Below are 23385 nucleotides of genomic sequence, written 5' to 3'. Positions count from 1 at the left end.
TGTCATTTCCCATTGGTATTTAAGTGCCATGAGGGCAGGGGCCTTATCTTACTAAGTTCATTAGTACTTTCTCAGAATTTGGACCAATAATTCTTATTTCAAGTAGGGTCAATCACCTAAACTGTTTTTCTTGCCTTTAAAATGTAAAAGTTTTTAAATTTCCCTAAATATACTAACTGAAAGTATATGAAATAAAATATAAATACATTAGTATATAGTAATTTCTATTATTCTTACTACCTGGTTTTGAAGCTTTTTCTCCTGTGCAAGTAACAGCTGTAGACTCTTTTGTTATTTTTTCACTTTTTTCTTCTGAGGATCTCCGAGGTAAAACTGGTTGTCCCATCTTTCGAAGAGGAGCTAGCTGCCATTTTTTTATTTCACTATCCCTACAGTCTGATGAGTTTTTGCCTTCACCAGACTCCTAGGAAAAATAGTATTTAATTAATTAGAATGAAAACTACTAAACTATCTTTAAATGCAAAGCAAGCCTCCTGAGCATGTGGATTGAAAAAATTAGTATGACAAGCTATTAAGATATCAAACATATTCCACTCTTTAGCCCAATAACTGTTTTTTGAAGATATATAAAACTCAATTAACTGCAAAAAGGACCTTCACCGTTTCATCCAAAATCCGTTTGTTAAGCACCTATTTTCTGCAGAACACATAACAGTCTGTAATGGGGAACTAAAAAACATTGAGAAATAATGGCATTAGAAAGAAAATTAGGTATAAGATAGTAAGGGTCCTCTTCGTCGGCTGCAGGTGTCAAAAAAAGAGGGGGGGATTGTGGAGAAATCAATTATCTGTATTTTTTACTACTTTCTAGAACAAATGAAGTCACACTTACCTATAAATGTATCAAATTCTCAGTGTACCTATTGGCAATTTTAACTCCTATAAGGTAGAACAAACCATCAGGACATCTACTATTTTTGTCCTAATTATAATCCACAAAGAACTACAAATGAAACCAGAATTGTGAGACCCTTGGGAGTTAATTAATCACATCATACCAGTCTTCACTGGTGGGGAAGTGGTTAAAAATCCGCCTGCCAATATGCAGGGGACACGGGTTTGAGCTCTGGTCTGGGAAGATCCCACATGCCGCGGAGCAACTAAGCCCGTGCGCCACAACTACTGAAGCCCGTGAGCCTAGAGCCTGTGCCCCACAACAAGAGAAGCCACCGCAATGAGAAGCCCATGCACCGCAATGAAGAGTAGCCCCCGCTCGCCCAAACTAGAGAAAAGCCCGTGCACAGCAACGAAGACCCAACTCAGTCAAAAAATAAATAAATAAATTTATAAAAACAAAAAATCACATCATACCAGTGAGAAGAATACTTGTGTATAGAAATATAATCATAGTTTTTAAGAAGATAGAGTATATACAAAAAATCGATTTTCTCTAGACTGGGAATCCTATAATTTTTTAATTTACTTGTTTATTTTCTACCTCTCCAACTAGACTTACTTGAGAGCAGGAACATTTTTCAATCAGTCATACATACTCAAATCTGGTACCATGCTTGGCACACAATAGGAACTCAATAAATGGTTCAACATAAAATCTAGGGATAAGAAGTGATATTTAAAAAGCAGATTCCATCAACTAAAATCAGAGTAGTCAAATAAGATTTAACAGTTCAGTATCAAAAAGAAAAGAAAAGAAAAGCAGTAATCACTTGGCTCATGTATTTATTTACAATATCAGACTAACCTCAGTTCCTTTTCTGATACAGAGACTGGATAGAGGGGTTTCTCAAAACATTCACCATGTTAATGTTTTATAATGTCTTTTTAGACAAGATGGAGATAACTCAACTGAATGACTAAACAATGAGCTGTATTTCTGAATGGCCAAGAAATTGTACCCAAGAAATGATGATCAGAAGTTAACAGAACCTTTCCAAAGGCTTGCTATAAACTGTTTTCAATGGCGCTCTCAGTTCTATATTATCAATTACTTTGGTGCTAATCAAATCAACAGAAAAAGTAATAGTAAATATCAGAAGGACATAATCTGATTCTCAGCAAGTCTTGGCAGACAGGAAACGTTGGATGGCACAAGGATCTGGCAAACTGGAACTTAATCCAGATTTATCACATAAGGAGTGTCCCAAGAACTGAGTTTGTAAATAATGGAAATGGCTTTAGAAAAAACATGCTTATGTTCTTCAATCTGAATGGTCGAATTAAAATATTTCCAAGGTTCCTAATTTATGTTCGTTGTGTTTTGGAATATTATACTTGACCATTCACATATATTTGTTTCAGTGTTTCCTCCCTAGCACTACCTACAAGAATAACAAATCAATGATTAGAAAAATCACAGGAAATAAAAAAGTAGACAATGAAAATAAAATTTAATCAGATAAAGTGCTGTGTCCTTTGTACATTTCTCCTGTAATCGACTAATACCTTGAAATTTCTATTTAGAAAATACTTTAACAAGGTAGTTGAAAATGTAAGATGAGGGAAAACTGACAACTTTTTAAAAGGCCACATTTTAAGAGAAACATTATGAGATACAGGTTCCAAGCAAATACTGGAACAAAAATCAAAAGAACTAAGATTACTTTTCCTTACAGAGAACTCTTTCACTTGAAAATAATAATGCCAAATGTGGTTTTATGGATTCATAGATATTTACGGACTGAAAAGCTTTATAGAAAAACTTCTCAGCAAGCACAATTTATACCTACCACCACAAAATCTCACACACATTCTACCACAGAAAATGCAAGTACCAAACTAGAGACTAGAAATAGCACAAAAGACTGTAAGAAATAAGATCTGCGTATTTTGAGGATGTCACTACCTGGTTTCACCAAGCCTGACAAAACATTTTAAGTAAAAACCCATTTTTACTGAAAAATAAATGTGAAAATGTACACAACAGTGAAATCTAAAGAGAAATTTCAAATTCGCAAGTCAGCCCGAAGTTCTTAAATAAAAATAATGCATTAATGAGAGGCTCACCCGTTTCAAAATTTTGACCTTGTGCTTCACTGTATCATCTATATATTTGGTTTTGTCATTTGTTGTAGTGTGCTTTGATAACCCAAGCTTTTCATATTCCATTGCTTTATCTTCACTATGGACTTCAACTTTAGCCTGGTTTCCCAAAATATCTGGATCTACTATTTCAGTCTTTTTATCTTCTTCGGCACAACATTTCACACACACATATTCTTTGTCTTCCTCTCCCATTTGCTGTGCTTGAGAAAGACTTAACCCAACACAATCACCATGAAACCAGTCATCACATCTCCCACAGCCAACCATAAACCTGGAGAGAAAAAAAAAAAGAACACTTTGATTTGATACATTTTCTTAAAAACCAATGCTGAGTGAGCCTAAACTGAATTTTTAATATTTTTCCAGTATTTTGCATGTCTTCTGTCTTTACCCATTCTATCAGTTCAACATGGAGAGAGTTTTCAAAGAACATTCTATGAAAACGGAACTTTTAAGAAGTCAAACATTTCCCCTCTAATATGAGTGAGAAAATACTGGGTGGGGCGGGGAGGGGGACACATAAGGATAAAAATATAGGGCAACTGACCTTTGTCAGCATACTGTATAGAATAACAATGTATAGAATAACAGTATTTCTCCACTGAGAAGGGTGATGAACTGTGATAATCTGATCACAGACAACCCATCCAAGTTACAACTACATTTACCACATAGACTTGAAATCATACATAAAACTGGAGTCACTTATCCAACTAATCATTTTAAATAACAAAGAGAAAAACCAGATGCAACAAAAATGCAACTCAAAACTAACAAAGTGGAGCCTCACAAATTGTTCCTTATTAACCACCTTAACTATATATATATAACTATTCTTTGAGCTCAAAATATTCTGGTTCATAGTGTCACAATGATTTAGCTGAAGGATCTTTTATGTACTTCTGAGGATGGGCTTCCTTACTACTTGACCTTGTACTTCAGATAATAAACTTGTTTTGCCAAATAATGACCAAATTATATCAACATGAAGATATTACTATTCAGGGTGAATTTTTTTTTTAAATTTCCAAATGATCTCCTTATATTTTCCCTTTACTGCATTTTATCTAAGAAATAATTTCACTAACCAATGAAAAAGTCAAAGGACAGATTTATGACTCTAAAGAGTTTGTTTAACTTAGAAAGAATATCTGGAATTATTTTAGAATAAAATAGCAAAACAGATATATTAACAGCAATTTGAGGGTGAAATTACCTTTTTCACATACTTTTCAACCCATTATTAAGAAAATGACAAAGCTCACTTAATCACGTTTAACATTTTCCTTTTTTCTTCCTCAGGTTAGTAATTCAGGGTATGTTTGAAAGATTTAGGAGAATTTAAGTATATTCTTTAATGATCTAAAGACTTTGTGCTGATTTCGATAAGAACAGTGGCACCAGCAACAGTGACCAAAGTCCTTTTAAAAACCTATCCAACAGGAAGATGTTAAAGGTAATTAATATACTGGGTGATACGGCCAACCCTCTCTAAATATACCAGTGGTCCTGTTTTAATGTAGAAACTGTAAGAATCAGAACGCTGAGTTTCAAACCTTACAGGATATCTTGAAAAAGTCACGCCAAATACCCACCCCCTCAATTGCAGACCACTCTATTCTTCTTCCTCTCTCATGTGCCTTTCCACTGTGCATCAACCACTGCCGTGCACCAAGGAAACTTGACTTCTTCATGTCTACAATTCACCATTCTTTACCCTAACTGGCGATGCCTGTGCTATCTTTTTCAGATAAGTCATTTCCTCAATGGTTCATTTTAAAACTTAAAACAAATTCATTAAAAAAAAAAACACCTCATGCCTTAAGTAAAAATAAATAAAAATACAGAATATTTTGGATTCATAGCCCTAGTGAGAAAACTTTCCAACAATGTGGTATTTGTCTGCAAGACAGAAATGATTTCTCTAGGTTTGGGAGACTTTAGATGGGTCCATGCATGTTTCAGTGATACAGATCATACAGCCAACAGAAAAATACGACATTTGAAAAATACAGATACTTAAAAGTTCTTCTATTTCAGATTGCAAAGTTGTAAGAACTCCTATTTCTTGAAAGCAACTATCTAGGCTGAATTTTTTTGAATTATTGAAGGAAAGCTAATGTGATTTCCCATCTCAGCTATATTAATAATTTCTTCAAAGCAAGCCTGGAACAGTTTCAATAGGACACATACTATGACCATGGCTATGCTTTTGCCCCAAATCCAAATCTAACAAACCCATTAGGAAACTTCAAATCTTTATTCAACCAGTATAGAGTCATTTTATGATGTGGAATGTATTCATTATATCACCATGCCCCCAGTTTATTTATGGAAATATCTCCTCAAACTTGAGAAGCTATGAAAAACAAACCTCAAAACTACAGTGCCATCCAGACGTATCCTAATAATAAGATTTTATATAAAAAATAATGCAGTTAAAATTTTGAGAAATCAAAACAAAAAATGACATTGATAAAAATAATTATATGTCCTAGGGGAAAATGTAATTGATTCACTTGAAAGTGAAACTGGAAAATTTCAGAAAAGGAAATATTACCAGTACTATGAACTTTATTAAGTGGCCTATCACAAAAAGAGAAGATACACTGTCTTCCCTTTTCATATTACGTTTCATGGCTTAAAAGGGAGAGGGAGTATGGACCAAATAGCTAACATAATTACCCTCCCATTTTCTGCTCTGTCCTTGAAGTTCTGATTACCAAAAGGCAAAATCACTCAAAGATAAGACTATAACCCAGGTGTTAAATATTTCACTAAAAAAAATTAATGTGTGGTAAAAGATTAACTCTGAATTAACTGGACCAAGTCAGCATGAAATCAGTTAAATGGAAAAGTTCAGAAATATTTATGTTTTGTTCTCTTACTGTTATACATTCATTCACAAAATTTTAAATCCTACTATAATTTAAACCTAATTTAAAATGTAATCTTAATTCTAATCTTCTTGGCAAAAACCAAAATATATTCTTAGAAAATTTTCAAGTTTCTTCAAAGTAAACTACAAAAGCAACATTGAGAATTCCTGTTCTTAAAAAGTCATATCACAAATTCACTAATGGAGCTGTTACAAGATGAGCCGTTAAGTTCTGATAAGTGGTTCCTGTAAGTAACAACTAAGACTGTATTACTGTGAATGTATATGTACTCACTCTTTTCTAGGGTAAAATGATTTTATTCCACAGAAACATTAAATCATTGTTTTTGTCACTAACAGTCTAGTCTGCAGAGAAAAGTACTTTTCTATCAAACTCTTAAACTCCTGAGAAAAACCAGAATCACTTTCTCTAAGAGAAAATTTCCTTCTCAGAAAAAGGTTTCTTGTTTGAGTATAAAGCTATGACTCCATTACGCTAAGGATATTTTTTTGTTTCTAAATTTCATCCAATGAGCTAATCTTCTACAACTGGGCTAGAAAGTGTAATACAAACTGAAGATACAAATGTCATCTGGAGAGGCAGGGAAATACTAGAAACTACAAGGTAGGTATTATGAAAAGACTAAGACTTCTTCCTTCCAAAACGTCAACTGGCTTATGTTTAAAAGACGTTCAAAGATAAGTTTTTTTAAAAAGTATTAAATAGTATGGCTTTTAAAGTAATGAATATACCTTAGCTAAAAGGCTGAATCAGGAAAATAAATGGAAGCCAAAACAACAGCATGAAGTATAAACTGTGAGGCAGTCAATGCCTACTATCTTTAGGATACATACAGAAGTTGCTTATGGTCGAATATTACATTTGGCCATGCCATGAATGAATCCGTATTTAAAAATATAATTTCCAACTGGGAGCACATACAGGAAGCTAACCTCAGTTGCAACACATGTAAAATGCTGAAGAGTTATAAAATCATCTTTACAGAAGTAAATTTGTCACAAGTGCTAAAAAAATGTCGTATTAACAAATAGCTTTCAATGAATGTAGCTGGCGCATGAGATCAAAGATATGGATGAAGTTATTTCCACATATGTCCTTCCTAATAAATTCATATTCTCACACATGGATTAAACTAGGAAAACTACATGCTGTGTGACACGTGCATTTTTTGAGTAACCTCAATATATACAAGCAGAGTGCATCAAAGAAGTAGTGAAGGCTAGTTAATATGTAAAGAAAAAAACAATCAATTACTTAGGCTTCTTTATTTACAAAATTGAATGTGAAATGCTGCTTCCAAAATTGATGGTTTCCAGTATTATTACATATTATTCATGTCGATTACATAGGGTAAACTCAAAATCCCTACACATCTAATATTCTATGTCATTTTCCAGCCTGGGGCAAAGAAACTCTAGGTTTTATAGGTTAGATCCAAAAGGCAGCCTTAGGTAAAAAAAAATGGGACTTAACAATCTTCATTTTAGGAAAATAACTGATATTGGGGAAGTGACAGTCATCATTCAAAAGCCTGGGCAAACTCCTGAGGACCACGCCATCATAACAGAAGTTTATCTCCAAAAAAGTTACATTATAATATGTCTCCCAACTCTAGGCCAAAGTTTCATTTCAGAAACTCACTCGGTTTAAGGCTCCTATTTCATACTCTGACAACATGTCAGTATGATGGTTTTTAGAAGATGCTGGCAAAGAAAAAGGGCTAACTTAAAAGAGCACTTACAAGGACCATCCAGCCCTTAATTCTCTTAGGCCCACTTGAGAATATTTGAATAAGGTGTTTTAAACAAAAAAGCATAATAAACAGCACAAAAGTGAGGGCAAATGTAGCACTATATTCAAACAAGTCACAAGTTTTAAAAACTGGAATATGCTGTTATAAAGTAACCACTGACACTAAAAATAGGCCATGGGCTGAATCACAAATGAAAAAACCCCTTGACATAGAAGTTATTTTTTACAGAATAGACCCAAGAACTCCCAACCACACCCTCCATACCAAAATAATGTGTTACACAGCACTGCACTAAACTGTCCCTCCCTAAGGACTTTCATTTTCATGTAATCTAATTGTGCTGGGAAATCGTTCTAACATTTACTTTCATGAGTAAAGATAATATTACAATGTGCAAGTTACAATGTTCTTTTATCATATCAATGTTGATAGAAGTTCCAACAGCAATCTCAAAACTTGAACAGGATAATCTTGTAGCTGGAAACTCCACTTCACCTCTTGTTCTCTTTTTCTCAAAAAGCTAGCAAATAAAAAATACATGGGCGGGGAGGGTGGCAGTGTCATAAAACTATAGAATACTGAATCCTAAGGAAAGAATGACAACGGCAGTGCTATAAAATCACTTCCTAAAACATTAGAATTCACAAGAAACCTAAATCACTAGAACATTCAAAAAACAAAATACATGTTTCACTCCATTCCATGTTACATACAAAATTCCCTTGCGCTATTTAACAGTTGTTTTAGCTATCAAATTTCATTCTAAGGTCAAGTTTGATAGTTATGAAGTAGTGGTATTAAGTCATAGTAAGTGTGCTTCATTTGAAAGTATATATGTAGAATTTCCATTATGGCCTTCACAATTTATTACCAGTTCTTCTCAAGCCAGACAAAGTAATATATAACCTACAGACCCAAAGCACTATAACAATTTTCTGATTTTTTTTTTTAAGATGCAATGACTAAATTACACTAACTGGTCACAATGATAAAACATTTCCATATATACCAGCTTTTGGTCAGACTATGTGTTTTAAAGTTTCTAGGGTGGCATATTTGTAAATTCAGTGGCTCCATCTTACTATCATATATCCGGGATTGATGAGGGGTTTCTGTTTGTGCAAAAGTCTTTGTATGTTAAATAATCTCTTTCTATAAAAAATTCTCACACTAATCCCACCCTAAAAAAAAAGCAATTTCTCTTTAATGTACATATCACATATACATATACACACACACACACACACACACACACCTGTTGCCATGTGGTTTTTTGCAAAACCCACACTGCTTGCTGGGAGTCCAGATATATTTGCTTTCAAATGAAGAGCTATGATCTGAGCCTTCCCGTTTTACAGTAGCTATATTATCTGGAATGAACAACGGTGGCTCATCCAAAGAAAAACTTTTGCTGCTTCTTCTTTGACGGGGTTGTAGGTTCTTCTCAGGTTTTTTTAATTTAAATTTATCCTCTTCCTTAAAATGTTCTACACCACCTGTGTGCTCAAGCTCTTCCTTCACATGACTATTGGTTCTCACTGCTGGAGCCGGCTGCTGGGGCTTATGGCACTGTTTCTGGCTGGAATGCAACAAATGTCCAGTTTGTGCAGGATGATGAGGTTCTTTTGAGCAACCAGGGTGACCGTGAGGCTTTTCACTCAAAGAATGAGTTAAGGGTTTGGAAATCTGTACTAAATTTTGATCTTGTGATATCTTTCTGAATACAGAATGAGCCTGATTTTTCACAGATTTAACCCCAGAATTGCAACTCTGAATCTTTGAATCCTTATCAACTTGTTTCTTTCTCACTTTGACTGGCCTATGAAAATTTTGCTTAGATTCTGATTCATCAGCATTTCGCTTCACACTTTTGACATTAACTTTAGTTACGTTATGCATTAATTCATGCTTTGCTCCAACAACTTTTTTCCGAGTATCTGTGGTCATGGTTTGCTTAGAATGAATTACAGGTTTTGTATGTTTGGGTTTTATGTTTTTTGACTCTAAGCAAGAAACACTATTTGACTGGCTGTCTCTGTCATCTTGAAGGTTTGCTGTTTCATGAGACTCCATTTTAATACTTTCAACAATATTCAACTGCTTTGAATTTTGGTCAGGTGCATCACAAACAGCATTTTCTAAAATACTACTTTCTGGTTCAAAAGCACTAGTATTAACCACCTCTAAGTTGGATTTATTAAATCTGGTGCCCTCCAACTGCTTATCATCAGACTCTGTGTCTTTACAGTAAGCCATTTCCATTTCACTTCTCTGAAGGGAGTTCTCAGCTTTATCAGCAACTTCCACACTATCTTTCGATTCCAAACTACATTCATTTACTTCATCCACAGAACCAGACAAACTGACAAGGTTCTTTTCTTTCTCATTTGGGTTTGTACAAGCAGCATTGCCAGAGAAAGCAACGGAAGATGCGGGTTCCTCATTGACACTGTCATCTTCATGGGGTAATTTCATTGTCTCCTTTGATTCTTGTTCAACTTCTCCTTCTACCTTCATTTCTTCAACAACAGTCCCATCCACTTTACCTGAAATGGAATCGTTCCGTTCATGTTCTTCTTTACCTGAAAACTTAAACAATGGGCTAACAGTCTTGGCTTTACACTCCATCAGAGTTTCATTTTTTTCTTCAATACTAACACAAGTCTCTGAAAGGAGTGGACAGTTTAACTCATGAGATGGCACATTTTCTTCTCCCTGATTATTACACTTCTGCTCAGAATCCAACCCAGCTTCACCCTTCATTTCCAGACAAGATGCAACGGCTGCTTCGATCTGTCCACTGTGTCGGCGGCCCCTCCTGCTCTCTTTCTGGTGCTCGGGTTTCGGTGATGTACCAATTTCTTCTTTCATCTGACACCTTTCTTGTTTCACCCCTGCTTTAGGGGCGGACACAGTCTTCCCTGATGCCTTTTTTGTGCTATTTAAAGGTGCTGCATTTGAACGCTTGGCAATAGTGCTTTGTCGCAAACTTCTTATTTGTTCTATCACAAGGGAAAAAAATAAATAAAAAAAAACTTAGTTATTTTGCCATGTGTTTTTATTTCAACGCAATTTAGAATACATCACTTCTTTATTCTGAGCTATAAAATTTATTTTCCCATTTCAAAGAAAATGTACTGACATCTATTCATGATGATGGTTACATTTTTTATATACTTATCAAAGTTCTATAATTCTGGGGCAGAAAATAACCTGTATAAAATTCAGACTGATGTTATACTTTACAATAAAAAATATTTTCATCAAGCTTCTTTTCTATGCAAGTAAGCCGGGGGTAAAATCAATGAGGTTCCTTGATATTACTACCCATCTTAAAGCAAGGCTGTCATACAGGTGTAAACATTAAATACCTTTAAGTATATAAAACCAAACAAATTCAGGTGCCAATAAAATCTGAACTAAACCACCTATCACAAACAGGATCTATGTGAGTTTCAAAGCACAGCCTCAAAAGAACTCTAACGTCTTTATGAATGTGCTTCCCTTATATCCATTTTAGCATTCAAGCTATTCCTTGAATAGTTTGAATATTTTAAGAAATGAAATATACACTAGAGTACTAGACACAGATCAACAAAAAGAGAAATTATAATTAAAGAGATTTAAACCAAGAAAATGTATCATAAGGGAAAATGCGGAAAGTATGAAAATAATTTAATAAAGCTTCCCACTTGTAACAATGCTCCTAACAAAGAATCCACTAACTGAGACTCTCCTCCTTTCCTTATCTGGATACATCCTCCAAGGGAAAAAGAAACACAAAGTGAAAAGAAATTGGAAAGAAAGCTAAATAATTCACTAAGAAGAAAAAAAATAATAATTCACTAAGTAAAAAAACAACCCAAAAACTGAAATACAAAATAAGAAGCTATATCCAAGCCTATGCATATCCAATACCTCTGAATCAACTCTGTATGAAAACTGAACATCACAAATTTTTAAAAAATCTCCTTCCTTTTGAATGCAAAACGCTACTATGCACCAGCATTTAGAACATTTTCCTAATTTGTCACATATCACTGAACCTGTGAAACTCTTACAGAAGGTGTCACAGGTCCTCCTCATTTGTCTCTAACAGTCCTAGTTGATGCTTGTAGTCATGACACTCAAAAGTGTCCCCATCTGGACAATAAATTATACGGTCATCCTATCTTGGAGACCCTTTCTAATTCCCCAGGACTTGGCACAATATTTGGTCATCAGGTAAGTACCCAACAACTTCAAAAACTTAGTGGGGGCTTCCCTGGTGGTGCAGGGGTTAAGAATCTGCCTGCCAATGCAGGGGACACAGGTTCGAGCCCTGGTCCAGGAAGATCCCACATGCCGCGGAGCAACTAAGCCCGTGCGCCACAACTACTGAGCCTGCACTCTAGAGCCCACGAGCCACAACTACTGAGCCCACGTGCTGCAACTACTGAAGCCTGCACTAATAGAGCCCGTGTTCTGCAACAAGACACTGTGATGAGAAGCCCTCACACCGCAATGAAGAGTAGCCCCTGCTCGCCACAACTAGAGAAAGCCCACATGCAGCAATGAAGACCCAATGCAGCCAAAAATAAAAAATAAATTTTTTTTTTTTTAAAAAAAGGGGGCTCTTCCCTGGTGGCGCAGTGGTTGAGAGTTCGTCCGCCTGCCAATGAAGGGGACGCAGGTTTATGCCGCGGAGCGGCTGGGCCCGTGAGCCACGGCCGCCGAGCCTGCGTGTCTGGAGCCTGTGCTCCGCAACGGGAGAGGCCACAACAGTGAGAGGCCCGCATACCGGAAAAAAAAAAAACTTACTTAGTGGATTATGAACCACTCATGCTCAGATATATAACATTTTAAAATAACTAAAATTTTAATGGTTTGTTATTAATATTTAGATAATTTTTAAAGCTCTGAAGACAGCCTGTAATAATTTATAGCTCTACTATACTTATATGCCCTGAAATAAAATAAATGAAGAACTTTTAACACCCATTACGTAAGTGGTTGATAAATGAACAGCACATTCAACTGTGAAGGTATTCAGATAAAAAATTGTTTTCCAATAGTAATTGATTAACTGACAAAGGATAAAGTAACTCTTTCTCCTCTAACTATAAACTGCCTTAGTTTGAAGCCGGGCGGAATAGGCCAAACGTTACTATTATTTGTCTATAATGTTCATTCTACTCTTTTTGTTTCTCAAAGTCACAAATATATACCAAATAACCGATTTTTTAAAAAACTGAGGAAAAGATGATGAAGTAAATATATGCATCTGAGCTAATAATCCACTTCTCAAAACCGCACATTAGAGCTATGCAAAAGCTATGAACCTAAAAGGAAAGAAAGGACCAATGCCCTAAGAATTTAACGAACCATGCTTGTGTAATGAAGGCACCATTAAAATCCAAAAGGAGGGGTTTCAGAGAGCTTCTGAATGGTGAAGTAGAATGCCTCCACGCGCCACAGTGCTTGCTGGACTGAAGTTTCTTTGTTCTTGACCTCACCCTATGAATCTCTTCATCTGGCTGTTGGCTCCTGTGCTTTAATATCCTCGGTAATAAACCACTTATCTGAAAGTTTGGGGGACATTAGTTTCTACTGTGACAGTTATTTCCCCTCAGCACGTGACAAATAACAATCAACTGTTTTCCGGCTTCCATTCTTGCTATTAATAAGGCACCTTTCAGTGTAACTGCCGTTCATTTTTTTGCCGTGTGGCTGACAGGATCTCGGTGCTCCGGCCAGGTGTCAGGCCTGTGCCTCTAAGGTGGGACAGCCAAGTTCAGAACACTGGTCCACCAGAGACCTCCCGACTCCATGTAATATCAAACAGGGAACGCTCTCCCAGAGATCTCCATCTCAACGCTAAAACCCAGCTCCACTCAACAACCAGCAAGCTACAGTGCTGGACACCCTACGCCAAACAACTAGCAAGACAGGAACACAACCCCCCCCTCCCATTAGCAGAGAGGCTGCCTAAAATCATATGAAGTTCACAGACACCCCAAAACACACCACCAGACGCAGTCCTGCCCAACAGAAAGACAAGATCTAGCCTCATCCACCAGAACACAGGCAAGAGTACCCTCCACCAGGAGGCCTAGAAAACCCACTGAACCAACCTTAGCCACTGGGGACAGACACCAAAAACAACGGGAACGACAAACCTGCAGCCAGTGAAAACAAGGCCCCAAACACAGTAAGTTAAGCAAAATGAGAAGACAGAGAAACCCACTGCAGACGAAGGAGCAAGGTAAAAACCAACCAGACCAAACAAATGAAGAGGAAATAGGCACATTAAGAGGATCAGACACCAGGATCAAGTGGGGTTTATCCCAGGAATGCAAGGATTCTTCAATATACCTAAATCAATCAATGTGAAACACCATATTAACAAACTGAAGAATAAAAACCATATGATCATCTCAATAGATGCAGAAAGAGCGTTCAACAAAATTCAAAACCCATTTATGATTAATACCCTCCAGTAGGTAGGCATAGAGGGAACTTACCTCAACATAATAAAGGCCATATATGACAAACCCACAGCCAACGTCGTTCTCAATGGTGAAAAACTGAAACCATTTCCGCTAAGATCAGGAACAAGACAAGGTTGCCCACTCTCACCACTATTGTTCAACATAGTTTTGGAAGCTTTAGCCACACCAATGAGAGAAGAAAAAGAAATTAAAGGAATCCAAATTGAAAAATAAGATGTAAAACTGTCACTGTTTGCAGATGACATGATAGTATACATAAAGTATCCCAAAGATGCTACCAGAAAACTACTAAAGCTAATCAATGAATTTCGTAAAGTATCAGGATACAAAATGAATGCACAGAAATCTCTTGCATTCCTATACACTAAAGATGAGAAATCTGAAAGAGAAGTTAAGGAAACACTCCCATTTACCACTGCAACAGAAGGAATAAAATACCTAGGAATAAACCTACCTAAGGAGACAAAAGACCTGTATGCCGAAAACCATAAGGCACTGATGAAAGAAATTAAAGATACAGATAGAGAGACATACCATGTTCTTGGATTGGAAGATTCAACATTGTGAAAATGACTCTACTACCCAAAGCAATCTACAGATTCAACGCAATTCCTATCAAACTACCAATGGCATTTTCCACAGAACTAGAACAAAAAATTTCAGTTTGTATGGAAACACAAAAGACCCCAAATAGCCAAAGCAATCTTGAGAAAGAAAAACAGAGCTGGAGGAATCAGGCTCCCTGACTTCAGACTATACTAAAAAGGCACAGTAATCAAGACAGAATGGTACTGGCACAAAAACAGAAATACAGATCAATGGAACAGGATGGAAAACCCAGAGATAAACCCATGCACATATGGTCACCTTATCTTTGATAAAGGAAGCAAGAATATACAACAGAGAAAAGACAGCCTCTTCAATAAGTGGTGCTGGGAAAACTGAACAGCTACATATAAAAGAATGAAATTAGAACACTCCCTAACACCATACACAAAAATAAACTCAAAGTGGATTAAAGACCTAAATGTAAAGGCCAGACACTATCAAACTCTTAGAGCAAAATGTAGGCAGAACACTCTGTGACATAAATAACAGCAAGATCCTTTTTGACCCACCTCCTAGAGAAATGGAAATAAAAACAAAAATAAACAAATGGGATGTAATGAAACTTAAAAGCTTTTGCACAGCAAAGGAAACCATAAACGAGATCAAAAGACAACCCTCAGAATAGGAGAAAATATTAGCAAATGAAGCAACTGACAAAGGATTAATCTCCAAAATTCACAAGCAGCTCATGCAGCTCAATATCAAATAAACAAACAACCCAATCCAAAAATGGGCAGAAGACCTAAACAGACATTTCTTCAAAGAAGACATACAGATTGCCAACAGACACATGAAAGGATGGTCAACATCACTAATCACTACAGGAATGCAAATCAAAACTACAGTGAGGTATCACCTCACACCAGTCAGAATGGCCATCATCAAAACATCTACAATAAATGCTGAAGAGGGTTTGGAAAAAAGGGAACCCTCTTGCACTGTTGGTGGGAATGTAAATTGGTACAGCCACTATGGAGAACAGTATGGAGGTTCCTTAAAAAACTAAAAATAGAACTACCATATGACCCAGCAATCCCACTACTAAGCATATACCCTGAGAAAACCATAATTCAAAAAGAGCCACGTACCACAATGTTCACTGCAGCATTATTTACAATAGCCAGGACATGGAAGCAACCTAAGTGTTCATCGACAGGTGAATAGATAAAGAAGCTGGAATATTACTCAGCCACAAAAAGAAACGAAATTGGGTTAGTTGTAGTGAGGTGGATGGATCTAGAATTTGTCATATAGAGTGAAGTGAGTCAGAAAGAGAAAAACAATACTGTATGCTAACACATATATATGGAATCTAAAAAAAAAAAAGAAAAAATGAAGAACCTAGATTCAGGACAGGAATAAAAATGCAGACGTAGAGAATGGACTTGAGGACATGGGGAGGGGGAAGGGTAAGCTGCGAGGAACTGAGAGAGTGGCATGAACTTATACACACTACCAAATGCAACATAGATAGCTAGTGGGAAGCTGCCACATAGCACAGGGAGATCAGCTCGGTTCTTTGTGACCACCTGGAGGGGTGGGATAGGGAGGTGGGAAGGAGACACAAAAGGGAGGACATATGAGGACATATGTATATGCATAGCTGATTCACTTTGTTATACAGCAGAAACTAACGCACCATTGTAAAGCAATTATACTCCAATAAAGACATTAAATTTTTTTTAATTTAAAAAGTAAAATAAAGGAAAGAAAGGGCAGGAGAAGAGAAAACACTGACAATTTTGGAAGCCAAACAAAAGATGATCAAGAAGTAACTGATGCAGGACATCCAAAAAAAGATAAACAGTCATCTGGCACTGCTGGCCGAACCAATACCATTAACACCTCAACAGGCTTAGGAACTGGTGATCCCAGATAATTCTAAAGTAGGGAGGAAGGCAGGCAGTTAAAATCAGGATGAGTCGAAAGCTGTTTAAAAAGCAGTCAGACCCCAAGCTCCCTCTCCGCTACTCCATCCGTTGGGCAACTGCCCTTCCCAGGTTGGTTCTAATCGAAGACTGGAGGTTTACTCTTTGGGGAGTGTAAAAACAGAGTTTCTAGACTAAGGAACATCCAGCATAGATAAGAGCAGCAGTAAAGTACACTGAAATCTGTCAGATTATGTGTATTTGTATATACTGAAAGATGAGATGCCCCCATCAGCTTCCCTCAAGGGCTCCCATGATATGCTAACAATCTAACAAGCCTAAAGTCTAACAACAGGAATTCCTCCAAAGAGTAATACAGCCAGATTACCATACAGTGATGCCCATAGTTGACAAAACGTTAAACACTGAGCAAGCTATCAATGATCAGACATTTAGCAAAGTCTCTGAACATGAAAGATAGAACCAAAAAAAGAAAAAAAAGACTAAGAAACCTTTAAAACCCCGTAAGTATCTTATGAAAGACAACATAAGATACTGCATGCATGAAACAAGACCAAAATGCTACAAAAAGGACTATTCCCAGAATAAAAAAAGAACATTCAGAATTTGATGAAAAAGTTGAAGGATAAACATGAGAAAATTTCAACAAGTAGAGGAAGAACACAGAGGTGGAAAGATGAAGAAAATGGAAGTGCCAGTCCCTGCTATCTAATACTTGAATAACAGGAGTTCCAGGAAGCAAGAGTTGACAAAATAAAGAGGAAAATAATCAATGAAATAATTCAAGAGATTTTTCCAGAACTGAAAATGGAGCATCACTTTCAAATTTCTGAGGAAAAACAATTTCCAACCTTGAATTCCATGTTCAATCAGACCATAATTCCAATGTGAGACCATATTAAATACATTTGCAAACATACAAGGTTTCAAAAATATATATCCATATTCCTTTTTCTCATAAAAGTACTAGAAGAGGTATGTCACCAAACGAAGGAGCTACTTCAAAGAAAAGTAAACAGAAACTGCAATACAGAACACAATCTTCAGAAGAATAGTAAAGAGCTCTCTGGACAACAGCCATGCATCTGACTTATACAGAACTAACACAACAGTGCACACGGAAGCAGATCAGCAGGGCCCCAGAGACACTTCCTCAATAAGATGAAAATGACAGAACACCTGACATGCACAAATATCTTTAAGAAAGATTCAGACAACTGGCAGAGTAGTTGGGGTGGAATTACTGATACGTACACTGAAAACTGTGTGTGCGAATGCATAAAACTATAAGCAAATGAACAACAAAATCAATTATTAAATCAGAAAGACAAAAAGTTGTATAGGAAAAGCGACTATAGTTCACTAAATGGGTCACCACTAACAGCATATTGAGTCACAATAACGTAAGTAATTACTACTGATCTTACAAAATTATGTATCAGAAAGATGAGAAAGTGTTCTTTTGTGTGATGGGGGAACAAGAGGAGGAAAGAATGCTAACTTCACCATCCAGAATGGGAAATCAATGAATACATACATCAGAATAATCCAGCAGTAGCAAGATACATATGTTACTTAGAGACATGGAAGTAAATACCAAAAAATTAACAAAACCAGATGAAAGCGGTAATAGTAGTTTCCTCTGGGGAAAGGGAAATAAGTAGTAGGATGGCAAGTACTGGAAACTCATAGAACTAGTCAACTCTTTAAATCATGTGAATGTGTAATTTCAATAAAAATTTTTAAAAATCATACCAACAAATTGATACAATCTCAAAATTGATTATCAAAATGCTCAGATTAGCAAACACCAAGAAACTACTATCACTGCTCAGCAACTTTACAACCTATCACATCTGTCCCTACACTTGATTTTCTAGCTAGTCCTCTCTGGAAGGATTACCTTGTGCCATTAAACGAGGTGATTTTCTTGGTGATCTCACTGAATTTTCTTCTACTTTGTCCCTCAAATTCCTGTTAGGTAAAATCAGTTCTTCTTCATCAATGGTATCATTGCCACTTTCTTTTACAACTCCTTCATCCATAATATCGTCAAGACCAACAACTAGAAAGAAAAACAAAAAAACAAAATTTTTTGAAAATATTGGTGATGTTAAGTATTTAAAGGCAGTACAGAAAACACTGTGAAACAGTTTAATGTAATACCAAGTAGTCCTGAAAATCTAGGTCTATTCCTAAAATGTGATAATGCCACTACCAAGCACGCAGTTCAGTTTTACAAACTTCTACCGTATGAGGCAGCTAGTCAAAGAGAAGATTAGTTGTAATTCTTCTTGATTTGACCTCCACTATCACTCACTGTCACTTATCATTCACTGTACCTTTGTGAACATCGTAAGCAGCTATACCTGGATACTTAATTATCCCAATTGGTTAAAGTAGTACAAAAAAGAGTAAATACCCTGAAAAGCTTATGATTCTAGGTTCATGCTAGAACCAAAAGATTCTAGTTCTAACTGTAATCTATTCCTTGAAGACTTTACGCTACACGTGTGAGAGTAACGGAGATATACTCTTAAGTTGTAGCAAGCACACACACACGCACACACACAGAAATGAAAAACATAATATAACTTCCCCTCCCCCAAATGCTAGGGAAAATAGGTGTTTAAATAGAACTATACAATTAAATTACCTTCCCCTAGTCAAAAGAGAGATAGAGTCATTCATTTAACAGCAGGGGAGGGGGCATGGAAAAGGACTGGGGAACACTGTATTTATATTATCAACAGGCTTATTTCTGTATCTAACAGATGTCACTTCACTAGCTGACATACAGCAATTCTAAATGTGCAGTTGTATGAGATCTTGTAAAAAGAATGTGATTATTTAGATCATACGTCCTCGTCTCAAGTCTCTGCTAGAACACTTAAATAAAACCTGACTAAGTCCCTTAACCTCTCTAGTTTATCTCTTAAATGAGAATAACAATACCTGTCCTACCTACCTCACAGGGCTGTTGTGAGGATCAAGTGAGATGATGTATGAGAACTCACTTTGTAAACTTTAGAGCACTACACAAATGTTAGTTATTATCTTCATCCTAGGGGTTAGGAGGAACCTCAAGAAGTTATCTAGTCCTCATCTTTGTATCCAAGTAGAACTTCATTTAAGAGTTCAACAAGATAGTGGTCTATCCTAAAATTTAAAGAGAACAAAATTCTTTATAAATATACTTTCAAATGGTACAATCTTTTCGAAGAGCAATTTGACAACAATCACAAAACTGCTTATATACTTTGACCAATATATTATAAAGTATAGACGAGAGAATAAATTATGAAAAAAAAATTTCTGGCTAGAAAACATAGTGTGATCCTTGTTAGTAACAGACAAATGAAATGTTGTATAGGTACATTGAGACAAAAATGATTAGCAGGAAACAGATGAAAATTTTAACAATAGCTATTCTATAAAAGATAAGTATTCTTTTTTCCTATCTTGCATATTTCCTGCTATATGCATGGAATTACACTCAAAAACAGAGTCCATGCTTTTAATCACTACGCTATAGGCACTAAAAGCTTAGAGAAGAAGAATGTATCTTAGGAAAATTCATCAGGACTCATTTAAGATATAATTAGGGGAAACAGGTGGGGCGTTCGGTTAGACGGCTACTCCACCATGAGGGAATACTTATGCTGCCACACATTCACACACATTCTCAAAGAATTTTTAACATTAGATTAATAGTTCCACCACGTTCATTTCAAAAAACGAAAGTTATGCATTATATGCATTACAAGTACGCAGAGACAGAAATGGATGGGGAAAGGCACCACAGTGTTATCAATGACCATCTAGTGGTTAGGTGGGGTAAAGAATTGGGTTTTTTTTTTAATCACTGTTTTACTGTCTCTGTGTTTTCCACATTTTCTACAATAAACATGAGTTTTGTATTGTAATCAGGAGAGAAAGTAATAATTCAAAAAACAGTCCAGGAGAAAGGTAATTAAAATCTGATTGACAGTGTTCGTTGGCAGGGAGTAAAAAGGTGTGTTACGAATTTTAGGGCTATATTGCAAAGCAGAATCAACAGGATTCAGCAAAGCCAAATCCAAAGGTCAATTATTAGATTTTATCTTATTCCACTTCCTGGCAGCAGCTGACACAGCTGACCCCTCACCCTTTCCTGAATCCCTTCTCCTCACTTAACCTCTGAAATCACACGTGAGGGATCACGAGCTACTTCTGCTCAACACCCTTTATGGAGCTCTTCCTGCAGCGATCACACAGGACAGGACCTGAGGGCTCAGTACTCCCACCTACCCTTTATACGCACTCCACCCTCCCTAAATGATCCCACCCAGTCAATCTATACAAGCGTGACTCCCCGAAGTTACCTTCCACAGCCCCAAGCTCACACTGGACCTCTGGAAGAGTGTAATTTGACCTGTCCACTAGGTTGTCTACCAGGTATCTCAAGGTTAACAAATAGAAAATAAACACTGATTCCACCCATTCCCCCTCCCCTCAGTAAAACTGTCCTAAGAGAGTCCCAGTAATGGAAACTCCATTCAACCAGCTCCTCTCTCCTCATATCCCACATCCAAGAGGTCTGCTCAAGCTGCCAGTTCTATCTACAGAGCACACCACCCGCCTGATCACCACTGATCACCTCCACAGCTCACATTCTACTCCACATCACCATCTTCTCCCACCAAAACTACTTTAAGTCTCCTAGTGTCCCACGTTCCTCTATGGCCACCTCCTATACACACATGCACACACACACACATACACTCATCACACACACAGTTTATTCTCCACACAGTCATAACTATATTTTAGAGTCTTCTAAAATATAAAGTTGTATCACGTTACCATTCTTCTGACAAGACCCTCCAAACCCTTACGAACACACTCAGATGTATGTTAAAATCCTAGCCAGGGTCTCCAGGGTCCTAAGAAGGGCTTCCCCCACCAAATTCCCTGACTTCTCTCCTACCACTGACTCACTGTGCTCCAGTCACACTGGTCTCTCCAGAACACCTCAGGGTCATTTCACTTGATCGTCCTCTGCCTGGAGCGCTCTCCTCCCAGACAGCCACATGGCTCACTCTCCCTCAAAATCGACCTTCTCACAGAAACCTTTCCTGAGGATCTTATCCAAAACAGCATTCTCCCACCACTGCCTCCTAACCCTTAGCATATTTTATCCTTTAAAATGTGTTTCACTATCCAATAGAACATGTAATTTTCCACTAGAATGTAATCTCTACAATCCAGGGACTTTGTCTCTTATTCACCACTGAAACTCCAGAACCCAGAGTCATAGTGGCTACTCCAGAAACACTGCTAAATAAAAGAATTAGGGGAAACAAGGGACCTGGAAAATTTAAACTTTGATGATCGAGAGAGAAATGTTTCAATTAACTGAAAGAGAGAAGTTAGGAAGAATAAATTTGAAAGTAAGGTAATTAACTTTCTGAATGTTAGTGACATGAAAAAAAAGAGCAGGCAAAAGAAGTATCAAAGTTAACACACCATCACAAAAGAAGGGTAAGGAGAATTTCAGGGATCGGGAAGGTTAACTGCTACAGAGAGAACAAAGGAAGGAGAAAAATCCACTAACGTGAAACACAGAAGCAGAGGGCCAGATGACAAGAGGTTAAAAAGTGAGTAAGTGAAGAATGACAACGGCAGTTTCTCTTTCATTTATTTTCAAGAAATTTAAGGGTAAAAGAAAATGAAGACAATCGGCTGAAGGAAGTTAAAGGGATGAAAGATGATTTTTCTGTGTAAGTAAAAGAAACGGGGGGGGGGCGGGGGGGGAGGTGGTAGAGTCCCCTCCACACAAAAGAGGGAGTGAGGGAAGGAGAAGGGCGAGAGAATGGGCAAAGAGGAAAGAGGACAGTGAGAACGGAGGAGGGAAAAAGCAAGAGATCTGAGCATCTTCCACTGCTGGAAATAACTCTGGGAGCTGAGGGATGCCTGAGGCCTCAGTAGCTTAAAACCTATTAAGTCAACAACCTACAATTAGAACACTTAAGACTGCATGTGAGATGCTTCTCAGAAGTGAGGTTTCCGAGAATGGCATCTTCTTTGTACTCCTGCAGCTCCTGGCAATACCTTTCCTTCATCTCAAAAAGTCACCCTGACATTAAATCAAGCTCTAATACTGTCTCCAACATTTCCAGGGCTCTCAAGCAGAAGTAGGCCCCCAACAACCAAAGCAACTACTTAACCTAGCTGTGCCTCAAATTCTTCTATAAAATGGAGATCATGCTAGCAGTCAGAGGGGCGCTGTGATGATTAAATCAGTGTGTGTGAAGGGCTTAGCAGAGAACCTGGCACTTAGAAAATGCTGACTTCTGTTCACAGTCTCCCCCATCATGGACCCCACCATCAACATTTATGTATTCTTTTTCCCTTACTTTTTTCCCTCAACTCCTCCCAGAACAAATCAACCATTAAAAAAACTACCTGAAATTTCTTTCTTCTAATCCATTTATTTGATTAAAGTAATTCAGAGTACAGAATGAATTATCTCTGGCAAAACCCTCCCAATTAGGTATTTACGTTTTAAATCGTTCAACTTCCACTTCGCTTAACTTTCGTAGCTTCCACTAAGAAAATGAACAGAAGGAAGTGAAGGAGAATCTGTGTTCTTTTCAAAACACTGCTTATTCTCAGGGACCTCCCACATCTGCCCCTCCCACTGCTACAGGCAAACTAAGATTCAGTATTTGATTTCC

The 23385-nt window shown here is 37.0% G+C and overlaps 1 protein-coding gene across 4 annotated transcripts in view; it reads right to left on the bottom strand.

The window, feature by feature from the left end:
• PHF3 (PHD finger protein 3) overlaps window positions 1–23385 on the bottom strand; it is a 107416-nt gene that overhangs the window by 35660 nt on the left and 48371 nt on the right. For 3 of the 4 annotated variants that reach the window (XM_079939096.1, XM_079939097.1, XM_079939095.1), the window contains 4 exons: window positions 18570–18731; window positions 8933–10679; window positions 2986–3295; window positions 241–424 (listed from right to left, as the gene is read on the bottom strand). In XM_079939096.1, coding sequence (XP_079795222.1) covers window positions 241–424; window positions 2986–3295; window positions 8933–10679; window positions 18570–18731 — 2403 coding nt within the window. Of the gene's footprint in view, window positions 1–240; window positions 425–2985; window positions 3296–8932; window positions 10680–18569; window positions 18732–19634; window positions 19963–23385 lie in introns of those variants that run through there. The other variant, XM_079939098.1, reaches the window with a different exon arrangement.

Source organism: Stenella coeruleoalba (genome assembly GCF_951394435.1).
Source record: "Stenella coeruleoalba genome assembly, chromosome: 12".
NCBI lineage: Eukaryota > Metazoa > Chordata > Mammalia > Artiodactyla > Delphinidae > Stenella > Stenella coeruleoalba.
This window is presented reverse-complemented; position numbering and strand designations above follow the sequence as displayed.